The sequence below is a fragment of the Paramacrobiotus metropolitanus genome, unplaced genomic scaffold (assembly GCF_019649055.1).
Source record: "Paramacrobiotus metropolitanus isolate TYO unplaced genomic scaffold, Prichtersi_v1.0 Parri_scaffold0000066, whole genome shotgun sequence".
Taxonomy (NCBI): Eukaryota; Metazoa; Tardigrada; class Eutardigrada; order Parachela; family Macrobiotidae; genus Paramacrobiotus; species Paramacrobiotus metropolitanus.
Genome location: NW_026570286.1, coordinates 358,955 through 384,003, shown reverse-complemented (window position 1 = coordinate 384,003; position 25,049 = coordinate 358,955). Strand labels below are relative to the sequence as shown.

The window sequence follows — 25,049 nt, the reverse complement described above, 5'->3', positions numbered from 1 at the left end:
GTAGGTAACTACCAACCATGCATGACTAATTGCGCATGCAAATGCAAACCAAACAGTAAACTTTTTATTATGGGTTTTGAGATTTTATTTGTATTTTAAATGTGTATTACAAATATTTCAACTGGCAGTTTGCTTAAATTAAAAGGTTCTAGCTGCAAAATAATGCTTCTTTGCGTATTTGTACGTTCTATGCTAATTAATACCAAAAATATACAATTATGCGCGCAGGTAAACCAAGTGTCGATATGCTGTACTTTTACCTATCTAATGCCCTCTCAGCATAAGGTGCGGCACGCGACATTTTACAGTAATTATTGCCCAAGTCATTGCTGTACTGCTTTATACTAACAGAAATGAGTTATTGTTTCGACCGCTTGTTTTAGTGTCAGGTAATCATGCTAATTACAGCAACAAAAAAATGCAAATTCTAGCTTTTTTCCCCTTTAGAGTTTTGCTTTTTCTGCTACCAAATAACCATTATGCAACAGCATTCTTCGTTGGTTTAGGTTTTCTGTAGATAGTACATTTCTACTGTACGTTTATAATGACATTTGATGTAACACAACCCAGACGAAAAAATAAACACCAAGGAACTGTACACTACGCAAACAAGCTAACAAATTTCTTCACGCACTCTTGCAGGTGGCGATGTTTTCTCCAGGAGTGGTCAGTGTATGCTATAATCGTCAGCTGTATCGAACACATACACCGGTCAGGGATGACATGATGACAACAAAATAATGTGGAAAGTCCGCTGCAACACTAACCGCACTCCAGTACACACTAAACACCAACCACGCATGCTAACGCACCATACATTGACCGGATACACAATACACACCGTGTCCACCACTTTCGGTCTACCCACGCTAATTATTGTGCTCCACTATTCACCGTCACCACCAGGAATCACATCCATTACACAACACAAATATACATATTGTTATCGGAAGGAAGCGTCTGCCGGTGAAGCATCTGACCCTTAAGAGAGCTGCGATTAACACACATGTATACATCAGGTTAGCGAGTGAAAGTGTTGATTTCCCATTGTATGTCGTAATTAAGACGATAAACACCTTGAGAACCGTTTAAGCCTGACCAGCACCGGCCTAGCATACCCCTTGGTACAACAGTGGCTGTATAGCTGTATGTAATGTACATATGTTGACACTGACCAATTTAGCGACGGGTTAAAGTGCTGCTGTTATAACGCTACCACGGGGACACACCCAACACTGGGACGCTTCACATACTGGTGCCGTACATACCGGTGCACCGCGATTAAGTGGCCATCCTTTGGGCAAATGTCGTGACACAGCGGACTGAGAAACTGATAGATAAACTTAAGTAGGACTTGACCGCGCGAGCTCTCCACTCCGACTGTCCGTCAGATGCGGCGAAGACGCTATCGTGGTTGGAATTCAGTAGTGGCATATATCCACAGTCGGTTGAACGCCAGAGTGTGTGTACGATCGGCAGTTTGTGTCGCATATTTATCGGGATATGTTAAGTAGTCCGTCGCTGATGCCGGATCGTAGTGTCTGGTGGTTGTCGTAACACACGCGGACCGGTGCAAATCGCCCCCTATCCAACCTATATCGATTACCGTTGTCTGTGTGTATGTTGTTTTTCTTCATGGATTAAATGGTGACGGGGCTAATCAGATTGTCCGACCGGAATTGTGATCCATATTGGTGTGATTGTCGTCGACGGTGCTTGCAACGGTTATACTGTGCTGGTGTTTTTTTAACAACGTGATAAGACAATTTCGTGTCCGGCCTGGTGACAAATCGCCGTAATTATTCACCTCATCAAAAATGCGGCTACCGTCGCCACTTTCACACGCTGCTACGGCTGGGAATTATCTATCATGGATAAATTATCTACTTTTTTGCCAGATTACTTTCATAAATGGTAAGTGAAAGTATGTAGGTACCTATGGGCAAAATTTAATACAGCTATCGATGTGGGACGCTTATTATTTATTGTACAGTAGTTTGTCAGTGCGTGAAAGGTTTCATCTGTTTAACAGTACGTAAAGGTCATCCGTATGCATGATCATGTTGACAGACTCTATTGTTAAACAAACACGCAGGTAATCAAGAATGATTTACTCCGAAGAGCATCGTTGACGGTGATGTAACGTTACCTTGCTTTCAAAGTGTCTTCCTGTTATTACAAGGAGGTCAGATTAAATTCTGTCGCGACAGGAAGTAGTTTTCACTTGTCGCTCACAACAGGCGTACGTTTTTTGGTGATTTCCTAGTAATTATGGTTATGCGATGGAATACTTCCATAATTCAGAATTCTAGCACACTACACGGTCTCAAGAAGCTGTTTCTAAAAATTACACTGACATATAAATAAAAATTTACGTATATGGATTGTAGGAACATGCTAAACTGGCCAACTTGTTCTAAGAATTAATCCCATAATATAATATTGCAATGTATACAAAATTGCTACACTTTTGTTAGGTTGTTAGGGTAGGTAAAATTGCTACACTACACACGTATGATTTTTTTAAAATATTATTGTTAGCTCCTAATGGTAAAATGAAATCTATCAAAGATGTCAAATTTAGGCCTATTGATAAGCATTTTGTTTACCAGCTTACTACCGCATCTTAATAACGGCATTGTAACATCGTTTCAGGTGTAACAATTTTTGCTAACAATAAAATGAGTATAATGCGGTGAACCAAAAAATTAAATAAGATGATCAACAAAAATGCGCTCGCTGATTTGTATCCATTACTTCACTACATTCTTTTCTTGCATTGGTAGCTCAATTCTTCATACCCAACCCATCGACGCAGATGGATCAGTTTCAGAGTCCCGATTCTCGATTCGTGGACACGCGACTCCCCCACCCGAATGGACCACCACCCAGTCTCCCCGACGGTTTTGGCTCCAGTGCCGGCATGCCGACGGGTCAACAGGCCGACCAGCCCTTCAGCAACGCCGGCCCCAACCCACCAAGCGCCTCATCCAGCCAGTTCGCCGACGCCGCGCCCACCCCCCTACCGAAACATCTGCAACCGCCGCCCGACTTTGTGTGCGAGGAGACCTTTGGTCACTACGGTGATGTGATGAACTGCTCACGCTTTTTCGTCTGCGTCTTCGGCATACCGGTTGTACAGGAATGCTCGAAAGGCCTGCACTATAATGCCCAGTTAGGACTGTGTGACTGGCCCAAGAACACTGAATGCCCCGGCAAAGGCAGTATGTCAAGCAGTATGTGATATATATGTCAGCCGGGCATTGACGTTACTAATCCGTACACTCAATATTGACAGATGGATTCTTTGCCATCCCCGGTACAACCACCGAGGCGCCGGTGGCCCGTGGCGCCACCATCCCCTGGTGGCTGCAGGGCGAAGATGCCGCGCCCTCCCGCGGTGCCCCGGAACGCCAGCCCCCACCGGCGCCGGCGTCGCAACCCAGTTTCCACGATGCCCCGCTGTTCGAACGACAAGCTCCGCGTCCCACCAACGCCTCGGAGCTGATGCAGGGGCCGTTGTTCGGGCCGCCCTTCCCCACCGGAAGTTTCACCACCACCCGCCGACCCTGGTGGAATCCCTGGCAACCCAACGGCCTAAACAACGACACCTGGCCTCCGCATGCCCAACCCTCTGCCCAGTCGCCCCTTGGCACGACTACGCCTAAAGGTCAACCGGACTTCCAGAACCTGCCCACACCCTTCCAGGTGCAGCAGGATTTTGCCAAATTTCAGCAGGCGTCACAATTAGCCCAGCAACAGCAGATGGCGGCCGCCGCCGCGGAGCGGGAGGCACGACCGAATTTATTTGGGAGGCCTGACTTGACGGCACAGCTGAATCCGTCCATGGACCCCTTGAGTAACCGGGAACTGCAGCTGGCACAGGGCGGCCGGCAATCGGAAATCAACGCCCGCGGCCAGACAGATCTAGGCTCTCGGCAACAAGAAATGAATTCGCGTCAGCAAGAAATGAATTCCCGCCAACAAGAAATCAATTCACGGCAACAGGAAATCGCTTCCCGACAGGAGCTGTTGTTTGGAAACGGCATCAGACCAAATTTCTTCCCGGAATCGTTCAATCGCCCAGATATGGCGGCCGATGTAAACAGCCAAAAGCAGCCATGACTACATTTCCTAAACAATAAAATACAAAAACTTACTGCATACAATTATCGTAAACTGACATAACCTAATTAGAAATGATAAAGTTGAAGTAGAAGAACCACATGATAAAGTTATAGACGGTTTTGGCTGCTTTGGTTTCACTTCTTAATCAAAATTTTCAACAGTAGTATCTGGTTGTAGCCAATCAGAACCGTGAAATAAAGCTACTTTCAAAATTAAATCACCGATGTATTATATAGGAATTTTAAAAGTGCACGAAAAATGTTTTACAGGCCAAGCCTTCACGAAATCCTGCCGCAGCAAACGCTAACAGCAAATCCAAATCATCGGAAACCACCGGCAATCAGGCCGACTTGTTCGCCGGCAACCGCGCTCCAGTGCGGCCGGACCAACTCGAACAAATGTTCGGCTTCCCTTTCATCCGCCCTACCGGTACCGCTCAAGCCAACGACGGTCCCACTTCCAGCCGCGAAATCAGCCAATCCAACCAGTTTTCACCGTTCGGCCGCCTGCCACAACAAGGATTAACGCCCAGCAGCGGAAACACACCCAGCCCATTCGGTGGTCAGTTCCCTCCGCAAAATCAACTTGGCTTCCACGGTGACTCGCCCTTCTTCGGAGCCGCCGGCTTCCCGCAGTTCGGAGCCGACCGGTTCGAAACCACAACAACACCCTCGCCGCGCAGCCCGTCGGCTCAGGGCTCCTCTGGGACCGGTCAGTCCCGGCCCGATTTTACCGGCCAGTTGTCCGGCAGTCGGCCCGACAACTTTAATCCGAACCGTTTGCTGGATTTCGGCGCCCACCCGGCCCGTCCCGATCTGATCGGGGTCACCGCCAATCGTCCGGATTTTGGCGCACGCTTTCCGATTTCCGGTTTGGCGGATGACGTCCAGCAGCAACAGCCACAGCAAAATGCCCGCACTCCGACCGGCAACTTCCCGTTCCCCGGTTTTTCGTCGCGACCCGAACGGCCCAGTCTATCCGCGGACATTCCGCCCGGTTTCATCCCCGGTGGCGGTAGCCAGCTTAGTCAAGAGCGCCTGCAGCAGTTAGCCCATGAACGCATGCAGCAGATGGCTCGCTTTCCTCCAGACCAACTCGGGATTCTCGGGTTCGGCTCGGACCGGTTTGCCGCTGATCAACCCAGCAATCAGCCGACACCGCAACAGAATGCCGGTATAATTCGCCCCAGCGACCGCATCAACGGCGGTCAAGCCAACAACGACCGGAAAAATCAGGATGACATGCCCAATACCTCGGGATTTATTCCCCGGGGCAACCAACCCTTCCAACAAAACCCGCCTTTTCATGACAATCAAGCACATGAGACGGAACTAACGCAATTCGGTCAGACAACCCGCGGACCGTTCTGGCAACAACCGGAAATGCGAGCGGACGGGCGCACAACAAACTTACCTTTTTGGATGCAGGGCAGCGTTAACGCCGACAGCAACGTCCCGCCCTTTCCGATGAACGTCTTCCGGACGGATTCCCCACGGATGCCGCCACCCGGCGGGATCCTTCCCCAACCCCGGATTCTCCAAAATAACTTCGGTCGCCCGGCCGAAATGACCACCCATCCGGCCAACATCCTGGATTTCGAGACAACGTTCGCTATTGGTCAGGCCAATGATGTCACCGAGTCGTTAAGCAGTCCGGTGACTAGCGATACGCCCCGGCGCGAGGTCACCACGACACCGTTTCCAATTAACGTGACCACTGCCCGTATGCCGTGGTGGTTGCAGGACACAACCAACGGCAGCATGCCGATTCTGATGGCGTCGGCTTCGTCCCGCGTGTCGCAGTCGGTGCCGAATTTAGGTCGGAATCCGTCGATGTTCGCCAAATTTGCCAAACCGGCGGAAGCGCTAGCGTGTGAACGACAGACGTGTAAACTACCGGATTGTTGGTGTGGTGGGACTGAAATTCCCGGTGGACTGCCGGTTGGGGAAACACCGCAGATGATCATGTTGACCTTTGATGACGCAGTGACCAATCAGAATTATCACCTGTACACGTCCATATTTAGCGAGAATCGCCGAAATCCAAATACTTGCCCGATCCGTGGGACATTCTACGTCAGTCATGAGTGGAGCGAGTATTTCTTAGTGCAGAATTTATATAGCGATGGTCATGAGATTGGATCGCATTCGGTTACGCATACTTTACCGGGGAAGAATTTCACCAAAAATGACTGGGCGGATGAAATCTCAGGACAGCGAGAGATTTTACACCGCTTCGGTAACGTTAAAGCGGAGGATGTTAAGGGCATGCGAGCTCCGTATTTACAGACCGGCGGAAACAGCCAATTCGAAATGCTCTGGGAAAAAGGTCAGAAGGGTTTCTGAATTGCGCATACAATAATAAACATACGAACATGAAATATCATTCTCATTTAAAGGTCAAAACGAATTATGGTATAGAGTGCAAATAGACTTAATAATGTTTTAATAATGTTTTGTTTTGTTTTATATGTGTAAATTAATTATGTATGAATTATATTACATAAGTATTATTATGTATAAATTATATGATTAGATTGGAAGTTAATTTTAATTGTTGGTTAACGATTTGATTTTAGGATTTTTATACGACAGTTCCATGAGCGTTGCGGAAAACAATCCGCCAATGTGGCCTTACACACTAGACTACGCCCTTCCGCATAAATGCTGGATACCGCCCTGTCCGACAAAATCGTATCCGGGTTTGTGGGAAGTGCCGCTGGTACACTGGGAAGATCTGCTGGGTTACAGATGTGCCATGGCTGACGCGTGTCATAATCCGGGTGATGCCGATGAAGTGTACCAGCTCCTAATGAATAATTTTAAACGGCATTATGAAACCAACCGGGCACCGTTCGGGATGTACTACCATTCCGCTTGGTTCATACATAATTACCACATGGAAGGCTTTAAGAAGTTTTTGGACACGGTACTGAGTATGCCAGATGTCTGGGTTGTGTCGGCTTCTCAGGTTATTCAGGTGAGCAAAGTGTGCCTAATGCAAAATGCAGATGCTGGGAAAAACCGTCGCTCAATGCGCACTTATTCTAGTTGACGTACACTTTCATTAAATTCGCAAGAAATTATATATAGAAAAAACGTTAGAACACCTATCACATTATAAAAACTATTACGTCCTGAAGTCGACATTGTGACATTGTGCAACCGTATGCTTTGTGACCTTTGCGGGAGCAACGCGATAGTGGGCAGTTGTTAATGTAAAAATCAAAATAAATCCAACTGGTTTAACATTTGATAATGACTTTCTAATTTCAGTGGATCCAAAATCCCACACCATTGTCGGTGATCAACCAATTCGAGCCATGGAGCTGTAATAATCTCAACCGGCCATCGCACTGTAACAAACCCAACGTGTGCCCAACATTCTTCCGTGGAGGCATGCGTTACATAAGGACATGCGAAGCGTGTCCAGAAAGTTATCCCTGGATCAAAAATACTCACGGCGCCTCGCGCAATACACAACCCAACACCGTACCCAGTCCAAATAACGCTGTATAAATGGTTTTGAATAATGTAATAATTATTTATTATGCTCACTCGGTGCAATCATACGCTGTAAGCTCTGGAGAAACTTTGTATACAGTTGTAATAAAATTATAAAAAATTGTTACCCAAATTGCTTTTCAAAGGAAGAATGCGTTAGTAATACATTGAAAGTTAAACATTTTTGTGACCTTTATGAATATTTGCGTACTCGACACTTGGATTTACTGCGCTGTACAAAGGCGATAATCTACTCTAAAAATTAGTGCAGACGAATGACAGCTTTAATATATAAAAAACCAACGCAACACCGAAAAGAAATCGAACGAAACTCAGCTGAGAGTTAGGGCATTTTCTGTTTGTATGCCGACTATGTTTAGATGCGTGTTAACGTCGCAGGAAGCATTTATTGTCTTCATCTATACAAAATGGAAGTCATAACGCCATCTGGTACTCGACAAACGGAAGTTAACTCGGAAGTTGGAGCATAGAATTACTTCTGTACTGCGTCATATCGCTGCATTTATTCATTATTAAATTATTAGCTATATACGGATGCCGGTACACAAAGCAGCCCAGTAAAAGTCCGTTTAACGCTACATATTTCATTGCTGCAGAATAAACTTTGTCCGTGCTAATATGGAATTAAAAGTATGAAAAGACTTTTATTACCCCAAACTATCGCAAATTGGCTGCGCGATGGATGTGGTTACAGCAGGTGGTAGGAACACATTTTATTCCTAATGGTTTTTTGGCACGAATGTGTGCGTGAAGAGTTTTAAATACTCCGCGACAAAACTGCGCTTGCGCATGTTGCTATCAATCACAGACTTGAGTACTTCTATACGTAACACGTAAAATATGAGCCGCATCCACCTTTCACTAAAAATGCCCGTTTTTTGACTAATAAAATTTTGAAGTTTAAACTACATATTGATGATTATTTGTTAAAGAAAGTGTTATGGCGATCGCGTTAAACGCAATGCAAGTGAAGTAATACAAGCATGTCATGGTCAAAAAAATGTACGTGCAGTTTGCAATGGTACGAACAAAACTGCAACGTATAATTCTGTTAATCGTCTGCGCGAAGTTTAGTAGTAAAACCATTTTACAAACAAAGTTTTTCCGCACAAGCTTTGGCTTTCCGATTGAACGGGCAACTATGGCAAAGAAATCGCTAAATCGATCCAAATTAGACATGATTACAAAGCCCAAGCTGCATTTTTTCTCCCTTGCTAACCGCTCTGGTCGATACTGACCGGCACTCCTGAGCGCCCATGGCGGATAACGTGTGAATTCTTGCAGCCACATCTTCCCTTTCCCCAACGGCCGCCCATATCCCAATATGTAACTATCCCTCACAGCAGCATTGTAAAGTCTTGTACGAACACCTCAATGCACAACAAACAAGTACACGCCGAAAAAATAATCCAATATCTCGGAGCGTAAAGAACATGCTAGCCGTTTATCAATAATCTAGTCCGTATATCAAATACAATTGTGCCCATTAAGGCTGCTGTGCGAAGTGTACTCGGGCGGATTGGGCATACCGGGGCGGAAATTCGCGATCGGTATCCAACGGGTCACTTAGCGTAGATGGCACGCACCGTATATATATGCGGCGTACACACGCTCAATAGGGGATTGGCTTATGGTTCCAGTGTGTGCTGTGTATATTGCACAGTAGGGAAGAAAGTGCCGGTTGCACTACTATAAGCCACACACACACAATGTGTCAGATTAGTTGGCTGGCTGGCGATTGCAGCAACAACATATCCAGTAGCGGAAGAGAACAAATTAAAATATACTTGCATTTACATAAAATCCTCACCCAAAGCCCGCACATGGAGGAAATGATCCCCGGCACACATATATACACACACACATGATGGCCCAAATTGCTAATCTGATCCTGTTTTTATCTTGTTGAACGGAATATACGCGCACCCCTCGTTACTGCCTGTACGTAACCTTTAACCTGCCATTGTTATAGACGGGATCAACTCTTGAATCATACAGCTTGTTAATATCGGTAAGTGCATCCGTATTTCTATTTGATTAGCTCATGCGCAGGATGTTGTGAGTTATTATTATTAGATTGACCTGCGTAGTTGGTATTGGTAATTACACCATGTACGTATGATTGGGTAACATGGAAATTAAATAACAAAAAATATCCGATGATGAGTAAGTTGTTGATTGTGATGTATAATGGCAGATTGCATGGTAATCCTTTAGGAAGCCTGCCACAACACGAACAAATTGTTTATGAATATATATGATCCCTGGGTTGGATGTGGCAAATGGCGAGCAGACACGACAGTTGTTAAAGTTTTCGCAGAGTTCATTAGTGAAGCGTAGCCGGCAGCTGCTAAGCTTATAAGATTGGTTCTTACATTTTAATTCGCTCAGTACAGCTTTATCGCAACCGTGACATACGAAGCCAGCCAACTGATTGATAACTTTACACTCTCCAACAGAAGTTACTAAATTTAAACTGTATTACACCAGCGTTTTGAGATGGTTGTGATTATAATTACATACAAAATTGTTCCAAAACCTTTTGTTATATTAAGCAATCATGAGGTTATGTTTTGTTTAACACTGAAATATATTACAATAAAAACAGTATGTGCACAATATTACAGAGGATTAATTTTCTTTGGCATATACTAATAGAAAAGAATGTAAATTGATACACGTGTATATGTGACAAATTAATAAAGAGCGAAACAGCAGCCCTAATTGAATAATTTTCTTACACGTATGATGTGTCTGCATTCTACCGCCCCAAATAAATACTTAATTAGCAAAATTAGATTACAAGCGTTTTCTGCACGGCGCGACGCATCGTGCCGCACGTGTACGTGAATAAATGTATAGATATGTTTTTCTCTTATGTACAACATTTGTGGATGATAATGGATTTTTCTGTCTTCTTTCACGCAACATAATGCAAGAGGACAGAAAAATTTGCAATCGAGACAAATGATGGGAATTGATTATATGCTGTGGCGGCGGCTGGGATGTTGTCGACGCGCAGCGATTATGGAATTTTTGCTACGGCGCTCCTGTCGAATTCCGGCGTGCGCGCCGCTCCCACTATACAGTTCAGTGTGCTTCATGTTGCATCGGAAAAATCAGGTCCATTAGTGGATTTCTTTAAGGATTGACGATACACACTGTCAGTTTATGTTTGTTCACTCTCACTAATAAAATGCCGGCAACATTATGTCGAGCGCGGGAATCAGTTTAACAGACAAGAAAAAGGTTTCTTTCGATCGGAGGAAGCAACCGATAAATTTTCCCCTAAATAACTCTTACCGCGCCGGCGAGCGCAGAGATTTTCCCCGCGCTGTCCCATACGCTTGTCCATATAATATAAATGGTGCCACACGTCAAGTGCGTACAGAGTTACAAAACAGCGCGAAAAGCCTTTAACGGATCCGGTTATGTGATGACATTTTGGACCTGGGCGGAAGTTAGGGAGGAAAAATGGTTCAAAACTATGGAAAATTTTGCCAAGCATGTTTGCGCTGCAAATCAATGTTATGTGAGCAGTGCTTATTAGTTCAAAAAAGAGCAGCTTAATCTGTTTGGATTAATACCACGTCGTCCCATTCTGCTACACACCTTTATTGTTGTCAAAGCCTAAAAATAACAGTCTGAGTATTGTTGTAATGATTTCTCCTTTCATAATGTAACCTCTATTTCAATTTTCAACAGACAAGGTTAATCGTCTGATTTTTTTCCTTGATCTACGCTGCGTACGGAATGAATAGACAGCGTACGTTGACATTAATTCCCATGCTTAATTAATCTTTCTTACCGTGGATGTGCATTATTTTTCAATTATTAAGAAAATTAAGAAATATTGAATAACGCAATATTAATTTCAAACTCGATAAATAAATAACAAAACATGGTTTCTGTTTTCTAAAACATTTCATTGTTTGCAAAAACACTAACGACCACTAACGACATTCTGCAAGAAACCTTTATTTATGCGGTAAAACAAAAGTTACCGGCAGTTTCGCGCTGATGTACTTTGCAAGTTGTTCGCGTGATTATTTTTTTATAGTGTCCATTTATTTTTGCAAGTGGCTACTTTGTTTATGAGCCAAATTACAACACATTACTTTCAGCTTGCGTGTTAATCACCGGATCGTGAATACACAAAATGATGCAGTTACCCCGTCAAAAATTGTGCAATTCAAATAATTCATTTTTTTTCCTACGCCCAATACATGCGACGCGATGGCCGGTAATTGACTCTGTAATGATTATTCTAAAAATTCCATTTGATTATGGTACGATCTGGGGTGGAACATGACGGTAATCTACTTTTCATCGCCATCTTCAGCGAGCTCTAAGCATGGGGATTATGCACAAAAGCGCCCATTGAACGGGAATCGTATGGGTCTCAATTGAGTCTAAACATTACCGGCATACAAAAGCCGGCTATAGCTGCGACTGGTCATGCCCGTAGTAATACGGGCGCGATGCCTTATGGATGCCGGCATTATATACCGAGCCGGATTGTCATCCCCGGGGACCGAAGATATTCGCTTGTTGAATTGATTTAAATTGCTGTTAAAAAGCAATTTTGCGCACTAATCAACTTGTATAAAACTCTCAACTAATGATCGCCCGATTCGGCGCAGATTATGCGCACCCTTTCTGCCGTTCACTTAAAATCATTCCGCGCTGTTGTTCGGGGGAAAACGGTTTCTTTTTTGCCAGCGCAGTGGACTGTTGTAAATGCGCGTAATGATTAATTTACGACGTACGAGTAACGTGCTGTACGGGATACTGCAGTATTTCTGCAGAAATATTTTGGGGATGATAAAAGTCGTACAAGTGGTGTAAACGATATCAAACTGCAACACGTCTCTATGTACATGTGTTGCGTGTGACAGAATAATAGCCGGTTTGGAGTTTTTGCGCGGTAATTATGAGCACCCGGGCTTCTGTTTTTAAACTCTCTCATCCGCGCCAGTTAAACGATACCTTACAGTGTCGCCCGGCGATGGCATCGCTGGCTATATACGCATCAATCAGCGCCGTCGGGACTGCATATTCGGCACCCGTAAACGAAGTCAACGAAGCTGTAATGAAGATCACGTTGCACACTTATTATGTGTGGAAAGAAAGGCCCTGCTGATGATTGATCGACCCACTTTGTTTACAAACTCTTCAGAGGATTCAATGAAATGCGTTATTGTATTAATTTCTCGATGTACTCAGAAGTACGCAGTACAGCGTGAATATGCGGAAAATTCATTTTGTGCGAAACATTTGCCTTTCATATAGTGTAAACTGCATAATTTTCAACTCCCCTTAAATATATATACATCATATTTTCAACAGTGCTTTTTTTCGTCAACTGGTGCAAATTTATTAGTTTTAGAGGATTAACCTCATCTGGTAGTTTGCAAGTTTTTTCCTTGAAAATAGATTGTATAGAATGTTTGTCTGCATATAAATGATGGCATTAGCCTGCCTGGCATTCAGTACATAAATCACTTGGATGCCTGATGGGATTTCCTGATAGTGTATATGATCATCCAGCCGCGCTATCCGGTACCTGATAGATATATATCGGCAGAAGCGTTTTTTTGCCGGCAGTTCTCATTTTGCTGGTAACCCGGCATAGATCGATTACAGACTTCGGTGGCACAACGGGCCAGTATAAGCCGGCTGTTAAATTTGCGTCTGCAGAAGTATTCGTCGCTTTTTTTCAGGGAGGAAAAGCCTTCTTTTTCCGGCATTATTATACTGCCCAGACTGGACAGTTGTGTATGTAGTGCATCGATTTGTAATTATCCAGTCCGCTGGCTGTACTAGTTGTCACACTTTGCGCTTTTCATGTTCCAAGGATCCTAAATTGAAATGACAGTGGGATTTCTTCCGCTTTGCTATAATGCTCGAAATGCCCTGCTTAACGGAACGGTCAGCCCGTCTGAATGCGTATGTGCGTATAACCAGTAAATTGCTTGAATTTCATAAATGAACAAAAGATATTCGTAGTATGGGGAAGCTATTACTTGAATAGTTTTAAAAGTAGTGTATGTGAAGTTGTTCACCTGTGGACCTTCATCTTTGTACAGTTTGCAATTTCTACAATTTTCAATTTCAGTTTACAATTTTCAGTTTCTCTGTAATATTGATCTGCGGAAAATAAAATCGGACTGGGTATTCGAATTAATTTACTATATAACAGCTTTAACAACTCTAAATTTACTTCCTTCCATTTTATACGAGCAATATAGATAAGTGGTTTATGAAATCGGTAACACAAATATTTTAATCTGAATTCAAAACGTCTTTGTATAGACATCATTTATAAGGCAAATTTTGCGAAATTTGGTCTAATTATTGTACGAATAGACCTTTGTGTATGCATGCAAACTGCGTGCTCAGAATACGTACTCATACCTGTGCACGATACCAATCTATATTTTCCAGAACGGAAATTTGATTCGTAAAGTTAAAATTGTGGATATTTTTTTGAGTAAGGAATTATTATGATGCAAAATGAACTATAACGCATTATTACAATAATAAACTACTATAGTGTATTTATCTATGAACATAGTAGGGTTTGTTTTGAAAATAACCTTTTTACTTTCAAAGAATAAAATGTTTCAGTAACGCGCTCATCTGTGTACGTATTTCTTAACAAAAGTTTCATAATAATATGATAAAGGATAGAAAAAGAAGTCAATACAAATCCCTGATGATTGTGAAAAGATTACCTGAAAATCAGGTACAATCCTTAATATAAACAGCGATTTCGTGCCGGTACAGCAGGGACATTTGGTGGCGTGACCTATGCAGTGGTGCACAGCTGCAATGTCGCGCGCTGCATGCCCACGCCAACCGGAAGTCGGTCGGCATTGGATCAACAGATCGATAGACCCGTTGCTGGCCCCTCTGTGTGACATGAATGGAAAAATGATTTACTCTAAAGGCTTCTCACTACACTACTTGTGTTGCCGCGCGTGTGTGCATTTTGTGTACTATGCAGTATATATCCGTAATAAAAGGCATTCGCATTATGCTGAGATTAGCGTTTTTTATAGCGTACGCTAAGTGGCCATTGGCAAAGCCGCCCCGTTATATATGTACAATCGGTACAAGGCAAATTACACATTGGCCAGATTCCCGGCTTGTTGTCCCGAGGTCAATCTGTATCGATAACGTGATCACGATCGTATAGCTCTTATCAAAATAAACTTTCCCGCCAGCTAGACAAATATCGACCAATGCCATGCGCATACGCTTTATTACTGCGTTTCTTTGCAGTCCAGGATGCTCAACTTGAAAAGGCTGGTTTAAAGTAGTGAATCTCAATAAATTTTACATTGTCACACAACTATCGACCCGATTTCAACAGCGGTTCCAGAATCCATACTAAAACTAACGTTATTTAAGCATGTAGCCCAGTTGTTGCAAATTATGGTTCAAAATGTTTTGTAATTTTTTTCCAGTTATTTTATTTTAAATAAAAATAACTTCGAAGTCCACAGTCGAGGCTTTTAAAAATCAAAGTCTAAAGATATGTCAGCGCAGGGCTTGTAAGAAAACGGAATCTTTAATGCATGCACTTTTATTTTGTTTATTGAGCGGCAGGTTTTGCGTCAATGCGAAAGGACAATAATGCTATGCGGTACGGCAGATTCTTGGTAGAGAGTGATGAAAGTGGCAACATGCCGACATGTTCACTGACGCCGACCCGCATACTGTATGCATGATGGAAAAATTGAACACATTCCATCTTCGTGCTCCCACAGCAATTAAAAATGATCAATGGTCTTTCCGCCAGATTGGAGATTTTTGCATTCAGGGCTGGTATTCCTTACATGTACATTAACTTCCCAAATGCGCATATTTCCAAGTAGCTAACGATATTTTAAATTACTAATTTGGATGGAAAGCCAGTAACATCTATCTGCTAATCGCCAAACGTGACCAGTACTGAATTTGTCCATTTATTTGTGGGTTTTATTGGGGGTGAGATGTTCGTAATGGCTATGACTTTTAACCTAGTCATGTTTGTTAAAGAAATTGCTTTAATGGTAAATAAAACTTGTTTTAGTGTGCAAAGCGCAATTATTTCAAAGAGAAAAAGTGTTTTGGCCGATGATAAATGCATATTTTGAAATCACACTAAAACATTTTATTGTATGACTAAAATTACTATACCCATTGTCGGGAATAATTACAAAAATATTGCGGTCTGTTTTGATCCAAAAATTTTTTAAGTACATAACAAACTTCCAAATAACGACGCAACGCTAGATCAACAAATATCACGCAATGTGGTATTTCTAAACAGTGTAACGTTCTTGAAATAGGATCATCAATATCAGTTTTGCCACAATAGAGTCATTGTTCAAGCAGACAGTGTGTAATACCACACTACAGTACACGAACAATGATCATAAGCATGCCAGTCACGAAAAATTGTTGTCTACTATTCCCCTATCCGGCATGATCATGACGTGTGCGTACACATCCCTAATCTAATTCAATTACGAAACTCACAACAATCACGTTTTGCAAAAAAAGTTTAATAACTACAAACTAATGTCGGCATCCTTAATGGAGATTGTCGTGGTTAAATGACACTCTCCATCAACGTGCTCCCCGTTACAATTTTTAATATATATACCCAGCAGGAAGTAGCCGCGATATGTAGCGTTGGTGTGCAGCCTGATGTGTTTCACGATCATTGCATAATTTCCGTTTTCACTTTATTCCAGGTCACTATGATGCGCCGGTGGGTGTTGTATGTATATACGTGTCTATGTGTGTGGACAGTTGCGACATGATCCAAGAAATTAGTTACCCGGAACATATGGAGCCGTTGGATGTGCTGCCGATTGCTTAAAACAACCAAACATCGGCGATCATGTTTGCACTGCAGCTGGAAGGAGAGGAAATTCATTTCCCGTTTGTTTAGCAATTAAACGCGGACACAGTTGTGTGCATATATATATATTCTGCATATATGTGTGGGAAGCCGGGCGCCAGGGTCGCCGCGCGCAACAGTGCACACGCTACATTGGGTAGTAGTACGCCAACCCATGGTCGACATTATTAATGGATAACGACAAATTACTCTACTGTACTCTCCCGTTGGATAATTCATCCGTGGCCAGCAATGAGACGCGCTCCGCCGATGATATTGCCGTGGAGAAGGTGGAACGTATTCTCTACGGGATTCTGATGCCCATCCTATCCGGTCTGGGCATCATCGGCAACATCCTTAATCTGGTGGTATTAACACGGCCCAATCTGATGAAGATCATCACCTACACCTACTTCCGTGCCATGGCCATCTCGGATTTGCTGACCATGATTATGGTCATACCCTTTGTGGCCGAACTGAGCGGTGCCGCCTTTCCCGGTTATACCGGCAACCTCTTCCACGCCCACGTTCTCCTGCCGTGCCTCAATGCCCTCGTGGGCAGCAGTGTACTGTGCATTGTAGCGGTGACCTTTGAACGCTGGCTGTCCATTTGTCATCCCATGCATGCCAAGAATATTCAGAGTCCGCTGCGTGCCAAAATCATCATCGCGGCCGGATGGGTGATATCGTTTGCCCTGTATTTGCCCTATTGCTTCCGGAAGTCGGTACAGATTTGCCATCATCCGCTGCACGGTGGTACCGGCTATGTGATTGTGGAGGATGAGGCCTTTACACACAGCCGTGGTTATGTGGTGTACGGATGGGTGAGGGAGACCGTTCTCCGATTACTTCCGATGGCCATTCTGGCTGTACTTAATCTACGTATTGTCCTGGCGCTAAGGAAAGTCCAGAGTCGTAGGAGGAAATTAAAAGGTATTATATCCGCTCTTATGCCATCGTGGATTACTGTAAATAAGCTCGTTAGCAGTAATAACAGCAGTTTCACTTGCCGGTAGATTCTCAGGCTACCGTACGTTCCAGTGTCGTCTCTCTGAAAATCCACCTTCACCTTTGAATTATATATCAGCAACCTTTTTACGAGGCTATTCTCCCTGCCTGCTTTTGCTTCCATAAATGTGTCCGCAAATGTCAGAATTTTCAAAAGCCTTAAATCTTGAAATCGGTCAGTCAGTTTATTATTTCAATAGGTATTCAGTTTATTATTTCAATAGCTTTATGCGTATATGCGGATGTACACACAAGTACGCATATTCTACGCATATTCTTATTCTAACTTTCGTTCGGTGGATGTGGTCCAAGTGGAGTATGTATAACTGATAAAAAGACCGACGCAGAGCAGTGGAATTAATATGAAAATTTGTATTACTGACAATTTCAAGAAATTTATACGGTTTCAAGGTTTTAATCACGAGTCCAGTGTTGTAATAAGCAACCTTTCGGGTCATGAATATGACAGGAAGATTCTCTGCAGGTACAGCACAGCTGTTTACTTTTTAACGAAGGTCGTTCACTCTACGTAACATGCATTTTTTATTCACACAGTCGTTATCCATTTTGTCAGAATTAAGCCAATTCGGATGCTCTCGAATAGGGTCATAAATTACTTTGACTATTAACTTTCGATTACAAGGAACTGTCTTTTGGCTGAGCGACTTTTTATTGCAAGTGCATGCTTAAATGAGGTGTGCACTTTCAGTTAGTGACATCTTTATACCATACATGTATGATATTTGCATTCAACTTAATTTTTGCCTGTTGTAAATGCTTTCTAAGGTTTTAGTGGGTTTATTGCCAGAAAATAATAAAAAAACATTGTACGATCTGCATATGCACTATATGCAGTACTCGCGCCATGTAAGCATTTGAGGTTTCCCAATGCAGACAAATTAATGACAAACATGTAAACATGTTTGCAGGCACACCAGTTATACAGAGCCGTTACCAGTGTTAAGCAAAAGATACCAGTACACGAATTATGCAAATGTAAATTCAGAAGTCTGACGAAGCGAGTACGTTTTGATTTTGTGTTTGTACAGAGAACGACCTAGTTGATGGCGGGTAAAACCGGTCACATTTACGCTTGAAAATTGATATAATTGCTGATGTTGATAGATCTATGACGATCATAATGGATAGATCGGCATGTTCCTTGTTGAAATCCTGAACAATATGCGCACTGTATATACAGTTCCATAGCGAATTATCAGCTGAGAATGTTATAAAGCAAAGCATTTCAAGTAATCATAAGAATATAATAAACATGGTATTTTTACTGGCAGGTTCGACCATAGGTGCTGGTTCAAAAAAGCGCAAAGAATCTGAGCGCGCGATTAGCATTAACGAAGCCAACGAGACGAACCGACAGTCCATCAGCAGTACACCCGCCGCAAAAGCCGAATTCAAGCGCTTGCAGGAAGAACGCCGGTTAGTGCTGCTGCTGATCGGCATTGTGGTGATGTTCTTTGTCTGCGTCACACCGGCCGCCATCCTCCTCATCATACCGGTACGCGATGAGGATTTCGGGTTCGGACTGAAGCTGTTCCGGGCGTTTGCCAATTTACTGGAACTGACCAACTACGCACTGAACTTTTACGTCTACGTCGGCTGCAGCAGTGACTTCCGGACGACGTTCGCCAATGTATTCTGTTCACCGTGGACCAAGCGGATGTACAACAATGGGGATATGTTTGAGCGATCGGTAATGATGTCAAAAGCCCCATTGACGACAGCCGGAGATCGGAGTCGGAAGAGCACCATCGATATGACGGGCCCGATGGATCATCCGGACAACAACAACGTTAACCGCCTACGCCGTCCATCCGTGGACACTAACCATGCCAACCATCATACCGGATACGAAAAGGTCATCACCATTACCACGGCTAATACCGACGGGCAGCATGAGCGACAGGAGCTGCTGAAAGTTGAGGAAGTTTGTGTTTGATGTGTTGAACAGCATTATAGTTTAATATAAGCCGGGCGCCGTGGTTGTAATACTAGAAATTACTTTCGACGCTGCCATACAATGCGCTGGAATTAGCCAGCATCTGTATCAATGCGCTCGAGTTGCGATGTCTGTGATGATGTATCAGTTTGATGTTTTTTTCTGACTAAGCAAGAAATTCTGACGATCATGCATCAACAATGAATTATTCACACATGTACAGCTGTTAGAGATACACAGCATACATTTTTGGGATGTTGATGTTGTTGAGATGTTGAACTTTATAGATGATTGGCATAAATTGACTGTTTTTGTGGTGTTTTCGTAAGTCGAGGTGGATCCTGCTTTACAAGGTCATGAATGCCTTCTTCAGCGCACTTACATTATCGCAAATCCTATAATTATGTACCATAATTAAATTACTATATTAATGCTCTATCAAAGTAAAGATCTATATTACAACGGAAAACCCCGTACGATCTGGTCAGAACAAACCAAAAAATTAATCGAAAAACTGCTAACGCCATTCGATTCAGCATGTCTGGAAACTGTGTCACCGCTCCGGCTCCCGTTCACAAGCGCCGGTGCCGGTAGAGCTGAAAGCTCAAGGTTACCTTGAAAACAATTTCAAAGTCCGGTTGCATAGTGCACAAAATCAGTAAATTTAAACTGGCCGTACTTTTTCAGATCAACAAATTAAAAAGGTTTTATTGTAACTCCTACAAAATTAGAAAAGCCAATTAGCAGTAACACAGACGATGCTGCTAATGGTTGGCTTCGTTTCAATAAATCGTTAACAGTTTAAAGCGCTCAAAAACATGACTTAAGGATAAGACCGCTCGTTAAAAGCCATTTAGCTGTGACTGCGACCAAAAGAAATCGTTCAAAGGGGCTGACCTTTCGTTACAGTCCGAGCAAAACTAAGGACAGTGAGTAATAATTAATCAGCATATACCAGTCCGTAAATTATTCCGTATACGGTATAATACGGAATAATAATACGGTATCTATATTCTTGATTTTTTATTACCACAAAAAATGAAAAGGGATACACGAACCCAACATTCCCGTACAGAATCCGCAGAAAACATTTCCCTAATCTGAATGCCCATGTGGGCCATATTCAAAAGGCCGGCGCGGTATTACATTCACTGAGCCCGTTAGGTGAACGAGTGACCGAAGTCCCACTACTGTCTAGAGCACAAAGCCGGCTAGGTGAACGAGTGACCGAAGTAACAATACTCTCCAAGCACAAAGCCCGCTAGGACGAGTGACCGAACTACCGCTGCTGTCCAGAGCACGCAACCCGCTAGGTGAATAAGTGACGGAACTACCACCAGCATCTACTGCAAGCATTCTCTAGGTAAAAAGTTATTATCTGGTAGTCTCAGAGTCGGGAGGGAAAGTTAACAAAAACTTCCTGCTGAGTCAAATTAAGTGACTGCATCTGAGTGCACAAAAGCCATAAACTCACATTTTATCTTATCTGTGTTTTACCGCTATTTTCGGACCATTTTGTTTCGCTGAAGGAATAAGGTGTTAACTAAATAGCTGATCGAAATCATTTAAATAAACCGGCCGTAGACTGGAGACCACAAGAAACGCAGAGGCGAAGCCGAGGCTGTTTCTTGTATGTGTTATACTACGAGTACTGTAGATTTTTGCGCGCAACGGAGGCTGAGAGTGAACACGTGATATCAATGCAAGTACGTATTATAACAGAACTTTAGTATTCTTTTCTTGAATTCCACATAAGAAGACTACAGTACATTTGACATTATTATTATAGTCCCTACAAAAGTATCTGTATTTTATAGATAAGTCAATATTCACCGCACCTTTATAATTCTTTAATTGTTATAATGAATATAACGTATGTAAACAATAATCACAAGCACATACAACAAGTAGGATATCAAATTCAGAACTACCACTCCCCGAGTACCCACAAATTACTCACAGTAATTTGTAGAGGCTAAGGTGTTAGCTGCAGATTGTCCACATACGTACAGATTTTGCATTGTATATGTTGACTGTTGGACCTTCAACAAAACTAAAAGTACAAGTAGGAGTGCGTAGTTGTAAGCACTACAGTTGTCGGTACAGGAAACGCTCCAACTATGGACATCAAAATTGTCAATTTTATTAGGGATTTGGCCGGTACATAGCACCAAATTCGTGTGCATCCACGGGAACTTTCGCTGTCGCGCACTCCCAAACACTTTTTTGCATTGCTTTAGCCTTTATGGTATTTGCAATACGGCACAGGTCAACTTCCGGAGCCTGTTATACAAGTACTGCGCAACCTCTGTGAGAAGGCAGCTACTTCACCGGCTCGTTCAGACGGTTTGCTGCACACTGCTGTTTGGCGAGCTGTGTATTTGAAAATATTACTCGACTCACTATAAAAAAAGGTGCCAAGTTGACTCGACAACACAGTACGTACATATCGTACTGTATTTGCGTTTTCGAGAAAAACAAGCGTTTTCAATCGACAGTCCTCTTAATTGCAGTTGCAGTTAATTTTGCTTCTCCTTTCTTTATACCATCATGAGCGCAACGCCCCGCTTCCTTCGCGAGTTATGGTCGGATGTGCGGGAAACCAATTTTGGTAACACAGCACTGGTGCTGCGCGACGACGGCCAGTGGTGGCTGGGATACGTGCAAGACATCCGTGAGCACTACTTCCTTGTTGACTTCGATGCCAGCACCCAAGCGGCCGAATGGATTCACTGTCGCCATCTCTGGCCGCACCATATCCCGTTTGTCGAGCACCTTGACCCTTAGGGACGCACCGAACGATATCCCCAGTCCACCGTGCAGGTGGCGCTGTGGGAACGCCGCGGTGGACCGATGATGTTCCGTCCCGCTGCGGTCGTTGCGGAGTGGAGGGACCTGATGCTGGGTGTACGTCTGGACGACCACCAGCCAACGGAGTGCCGTTTCGTGCATCGTGGCCAGACCGTGGAATGCCTACCAGGGCCGTTGATGGGCAACTAGACATTTTTTTTGTTCTTTCACTCAGATTCAGCTGCCTTCGTCCCGGTGATAATTGGCGGCAGTGGGACACGATGGATCTTCGCGTTTCTAGTTTGAACAACTTGACCTTGTTTATACTGCACGAATGGTATGAAGCCTAATGCCGTCGGATAACGGTCTTATCGTATGTTTCGTGTTTCTTTGTTGTCTGTTCGGTATTTGTTTTTTTCAGTAGAAATATTGGGAAAGTTATGTTGCACTGACCGGTTTCGTTACTAACCCAGTCCTATTCAAGCGCAGTGGTTGAAATCGCAGTTTAGTGTTTTACGAACAGGTGCGTTAAACCGGTTGCTCTAATTTTTCTTAAGTTGATTTTCATAGACATTTTTTGGCTGTCGGTACCAATCATAACAGCATATTATAATTCACAAGCATAAAGTACGAATAATACTTGCGGCTGAGTCGCGGGAAGAATTACTTACAGACTTACAGTATGTGCAGACTGCAGAGTATAGTTCGGTACTGTCGATTGATTTCATATTGTCGTCCAGCACATTTAGCCGGCTGGTGGTGTTTGATTATGCATTTCACGAAGCAGCAGATATGTTCGCAAACTCTAATCAACTTTTGTATTATGTGTTCTGGATTGTAAGTTTTCCAGCATGTATCCCAACATTGCAGTAACCGTATTTACCGTACTATCATCAGATAAGTTTCTAGATTATCTGATTCAAAGCAGCAAAACATCCAGGCGCAGTACACTATCTGTATACTTCTACACATAAGCGGTACGAGTAATCATTATTATTATTGCAGTACCGCCATGGTAATGCTGCAAATGTCTGGATGCCAGAGATTGCAACAATATTGTACCGGTTGGAATGCGAATGAGTTTATTAGGCTCTTCAGAAAAAGAAAAGCAACTGCCACTAATGCTGCTCGTCATGAAAACTACTGGATGGTCTAAACGCCGCTTTGAATTCCGCTTCGGACAGTTGTAGCATACGACAATTCTCCACCTGGTCCCGCCTCTTCCGCAGGAGATCCACCAACATTTGTCGTTTCTGTATCACATTCATGCAACGTTTACGGTCTTGCAAATGCCGTCGTTTGTTCTCTTGCAGACGTCGTTGCTGTTGCCCAACCACTTCTTGCAAGCGCCGATTATCCTCTTTCGCCGCTTGGACATCGCTTTTCAGTGTTTCGTTCTGCGCCAACAAACGATCCCACGAATTATGTTGGAGACTCAGTTTCTCCTTTTCTTCTTTCTCGCTTTTCGCATCGCACTTCAGCTCGGCTTTGGCGCGTCCCACCTCTTTCACTAAATGTCCAATTGACTTATTGGCATCCAACACTTCTTTATGCAAATCCTGAATCTTCTTTACCTGTTGGGCTTCAAACGCTTTCAGATTGCGTATGTTTTTGATGAGCTTCTCGCTTTCGGCTGACAGTTTCACTGACTGCTGTGTATTGACAGCCGCTTGACTGGTGACCTTTTGCATGTTCTCCTCTTGGATGCGCATCTGCGCTTTCATCATGTGCAGCTTCACCGAGTCTGCACTGCGCCGCATCAGTCGGTCCGATAAATCCACAGTGTCCTCGTCATTGGCATCGGGAATGGCGACGCTGCTGGCATCGCGCAGACTCTGCAGTACGTGTGCTAATTCGTTCTGCACACGCTGTGCTTCCTGGCCGACACTAATTTGCGAGACACTTGCTTTGGGTTTTCTGGAGTTTGTGGATATATTCACGCTGCTGACCGATGAGCTGACGTGCGCAGCAGCTCGGTTGTTGCGGCGATTTTCATGAACAGGCAATTTATCATGGAAACGCGCTGTGGGGAAACTCGAAGCTTTCATAACTGTAATAACGGTTGCAGTGTTTCAATATTGCAGTATTGCACGAACCAAATTGCCTGGTAAGACGGGAATAAAACGGACATGCTTGTAGTTGTAGCTGAAATGAAATACTATAACTCCGAGTTCGGAATTAAATAATAAACTTTAAACATAATGCCAAGTTCAAAAACGGTTGCAGCGACAAGAAAGCGCATATCGCTTTGCCCAGCGCAATAATGTGCGTAGTTTAATATTTGCATATATCTGTCGTATTTTGATAAGAATACTCGTATAGTGTCAGGTCAACGTTTACGTTGTAACTTATGAGCATTTAATTGTACAGCACAATATTTACTGTAATAAAATTGTGTTCTGACAAAGTTGCACTATGATTCTCATCAAAATCGAAGTTTTGTTATTTCCTCATCAGCCAGTATTCATTCCCGCTAGACTTGTGTCTTTAGCTGTGCTCGTACTGCAAGTAATCAGCTTAAAAGCCGATAGTGTGTTTTCGTTCTTGCACCAACGTTACCGGCATATAGATATCAGGATCTCAGTTTGACTTCAAAAACAATGAGTATACTGTAGTGCGACCAGCTCCGGAACCTCAGAGTTTACTTGAAACACACTTGCTCCCTACTTATTATTTACACATGCTATGCAGTATGCATGTTATAAACACTATTAAATTACTGTATTGTATTAAAATAATAAGCATT

General features: G+C 43.3%; 3 protein-coding genes across 4 annotated transcripts; 2 read left to right on the top strand and 1 right to left on the bottom strand.

The window, feature by feature from the left end:
• The first annotated feature begins 1,265 nt into the window (after positions 1–1,265).
• LOC129594093 (uncharacterized) lies at positions 1,266–7,867 on the top strand. Of its 2 annotated transcripts, none has more exons than XM_055490656.1 (6): positions 1,266–1,914; positions 2,787–3,224; positions 3,299–4,101; positions 4,398–6,456; positions 6,707–7,107; positions 7,404–7,867. In XM_055490656.1, the coding sequence occupies exons 1-6, from the start codon at positions 1,818–1,820 to the stop codon at positions 7,644–7,646; spliced, it is 4,041 nt and encodes a 1,346-aa protein (XP_055346631.1). In that variant the 5' UTR covers positions 1,266–1,817; the 3' UTR covers positions 7,647–7,867. The 2 variants fall into 2 exon arrangements, with proteins under 2 accessions (XP_055346631.1, XP_055346630.1); XM_055490655.1 differs by having other exon boundaries at positions 2,787–3,236.
• A 1,350-nt stretch (positions 7,868–9,217) lies between these two features.
• LOC129594104 (probable G-protein coupled receptor B0563.6) lies at positions 9,218–19,810 on the top strand. Its single transcript, XM_055490674.1, has 3 exons — positions 9,218–9,663; positions 16,400–17,481; positions 18,849–19,810. Exons 2-3 carry the CDS (start codon positions 16,740–16,742, stop codon positions 19,511–19,513), a joined length of 1,407 nt encoding a protein of 468 aa, XP_055346649.1. The 5' UTR covers positions 9,218–9,663; positions 16,400–16,739; the 3' UTR covers positions 19,514–19,810.
• A 3,365-nt stretch (positions 19,811–23,175) lies between these two features.
• On the bottom strand, positions 23,176–24,587 carry LOC129594110 (uncharacterized). Its single transcript, XM_055490681.1, has one exon. The coding sequence runs from the start codon at positions 24,349–24,351 to the stop codon at positions 23,422–23,424; it is 930 nt and encodes a 309-aa protein (XP_055346656.1). The 5' UTR covers positions 24,352–24,587; the 3' UTR covers positions 23,176–23,421.
• Between the last annotated feature and the right edge of the window lie 462 nt (positions 24,588–25,049).

Bases quoted from the DNA above. Each gene is read 5' to 3' on its own strand.
- LOC129594093 (XM_055490655.1), top strand. From the start codon at position 1,818: ATGCGGCTACCGTCGCCACTTTCACACGCTGCTACGGCTGGGAATTAT. The intron at 3,237-3,298 runs GTATGTGATATA...CAATATTGACAG, and splicing joins CAAAGGCAGTATGTCAAGCA to ATGGATTCTTTGCCATCCCC. The intron at 4,102-4,397 runs GTAAACAGCCAA...AATGTTTTACAG, and splicing joins GCCCAGATATGGCGGCCGAT to GCCAAGCCTTCACGAAATCC.
- LOC129594104 (XM_055490674.1), top strand. From the start codon at position 16,740: ATGGATAACGACAAATTACTCTACTGTACTCTCCCGTTGGATAATTCA. The intron at 17,482-18,848 runs GTATTATATCCG...TTTTACTGGCAG, and splicing joins TCGTAGGAGGAAATTAAAAG to GTTCGACCATAGGTGCTGGT.
- LOC129594110 (XM_055490681.1), bottom strand. From the start codon at position 24,351: ATGAAAGCTTCGAGTTTCCCCACAGCGCGTTTCCATGATAAATTGCCT.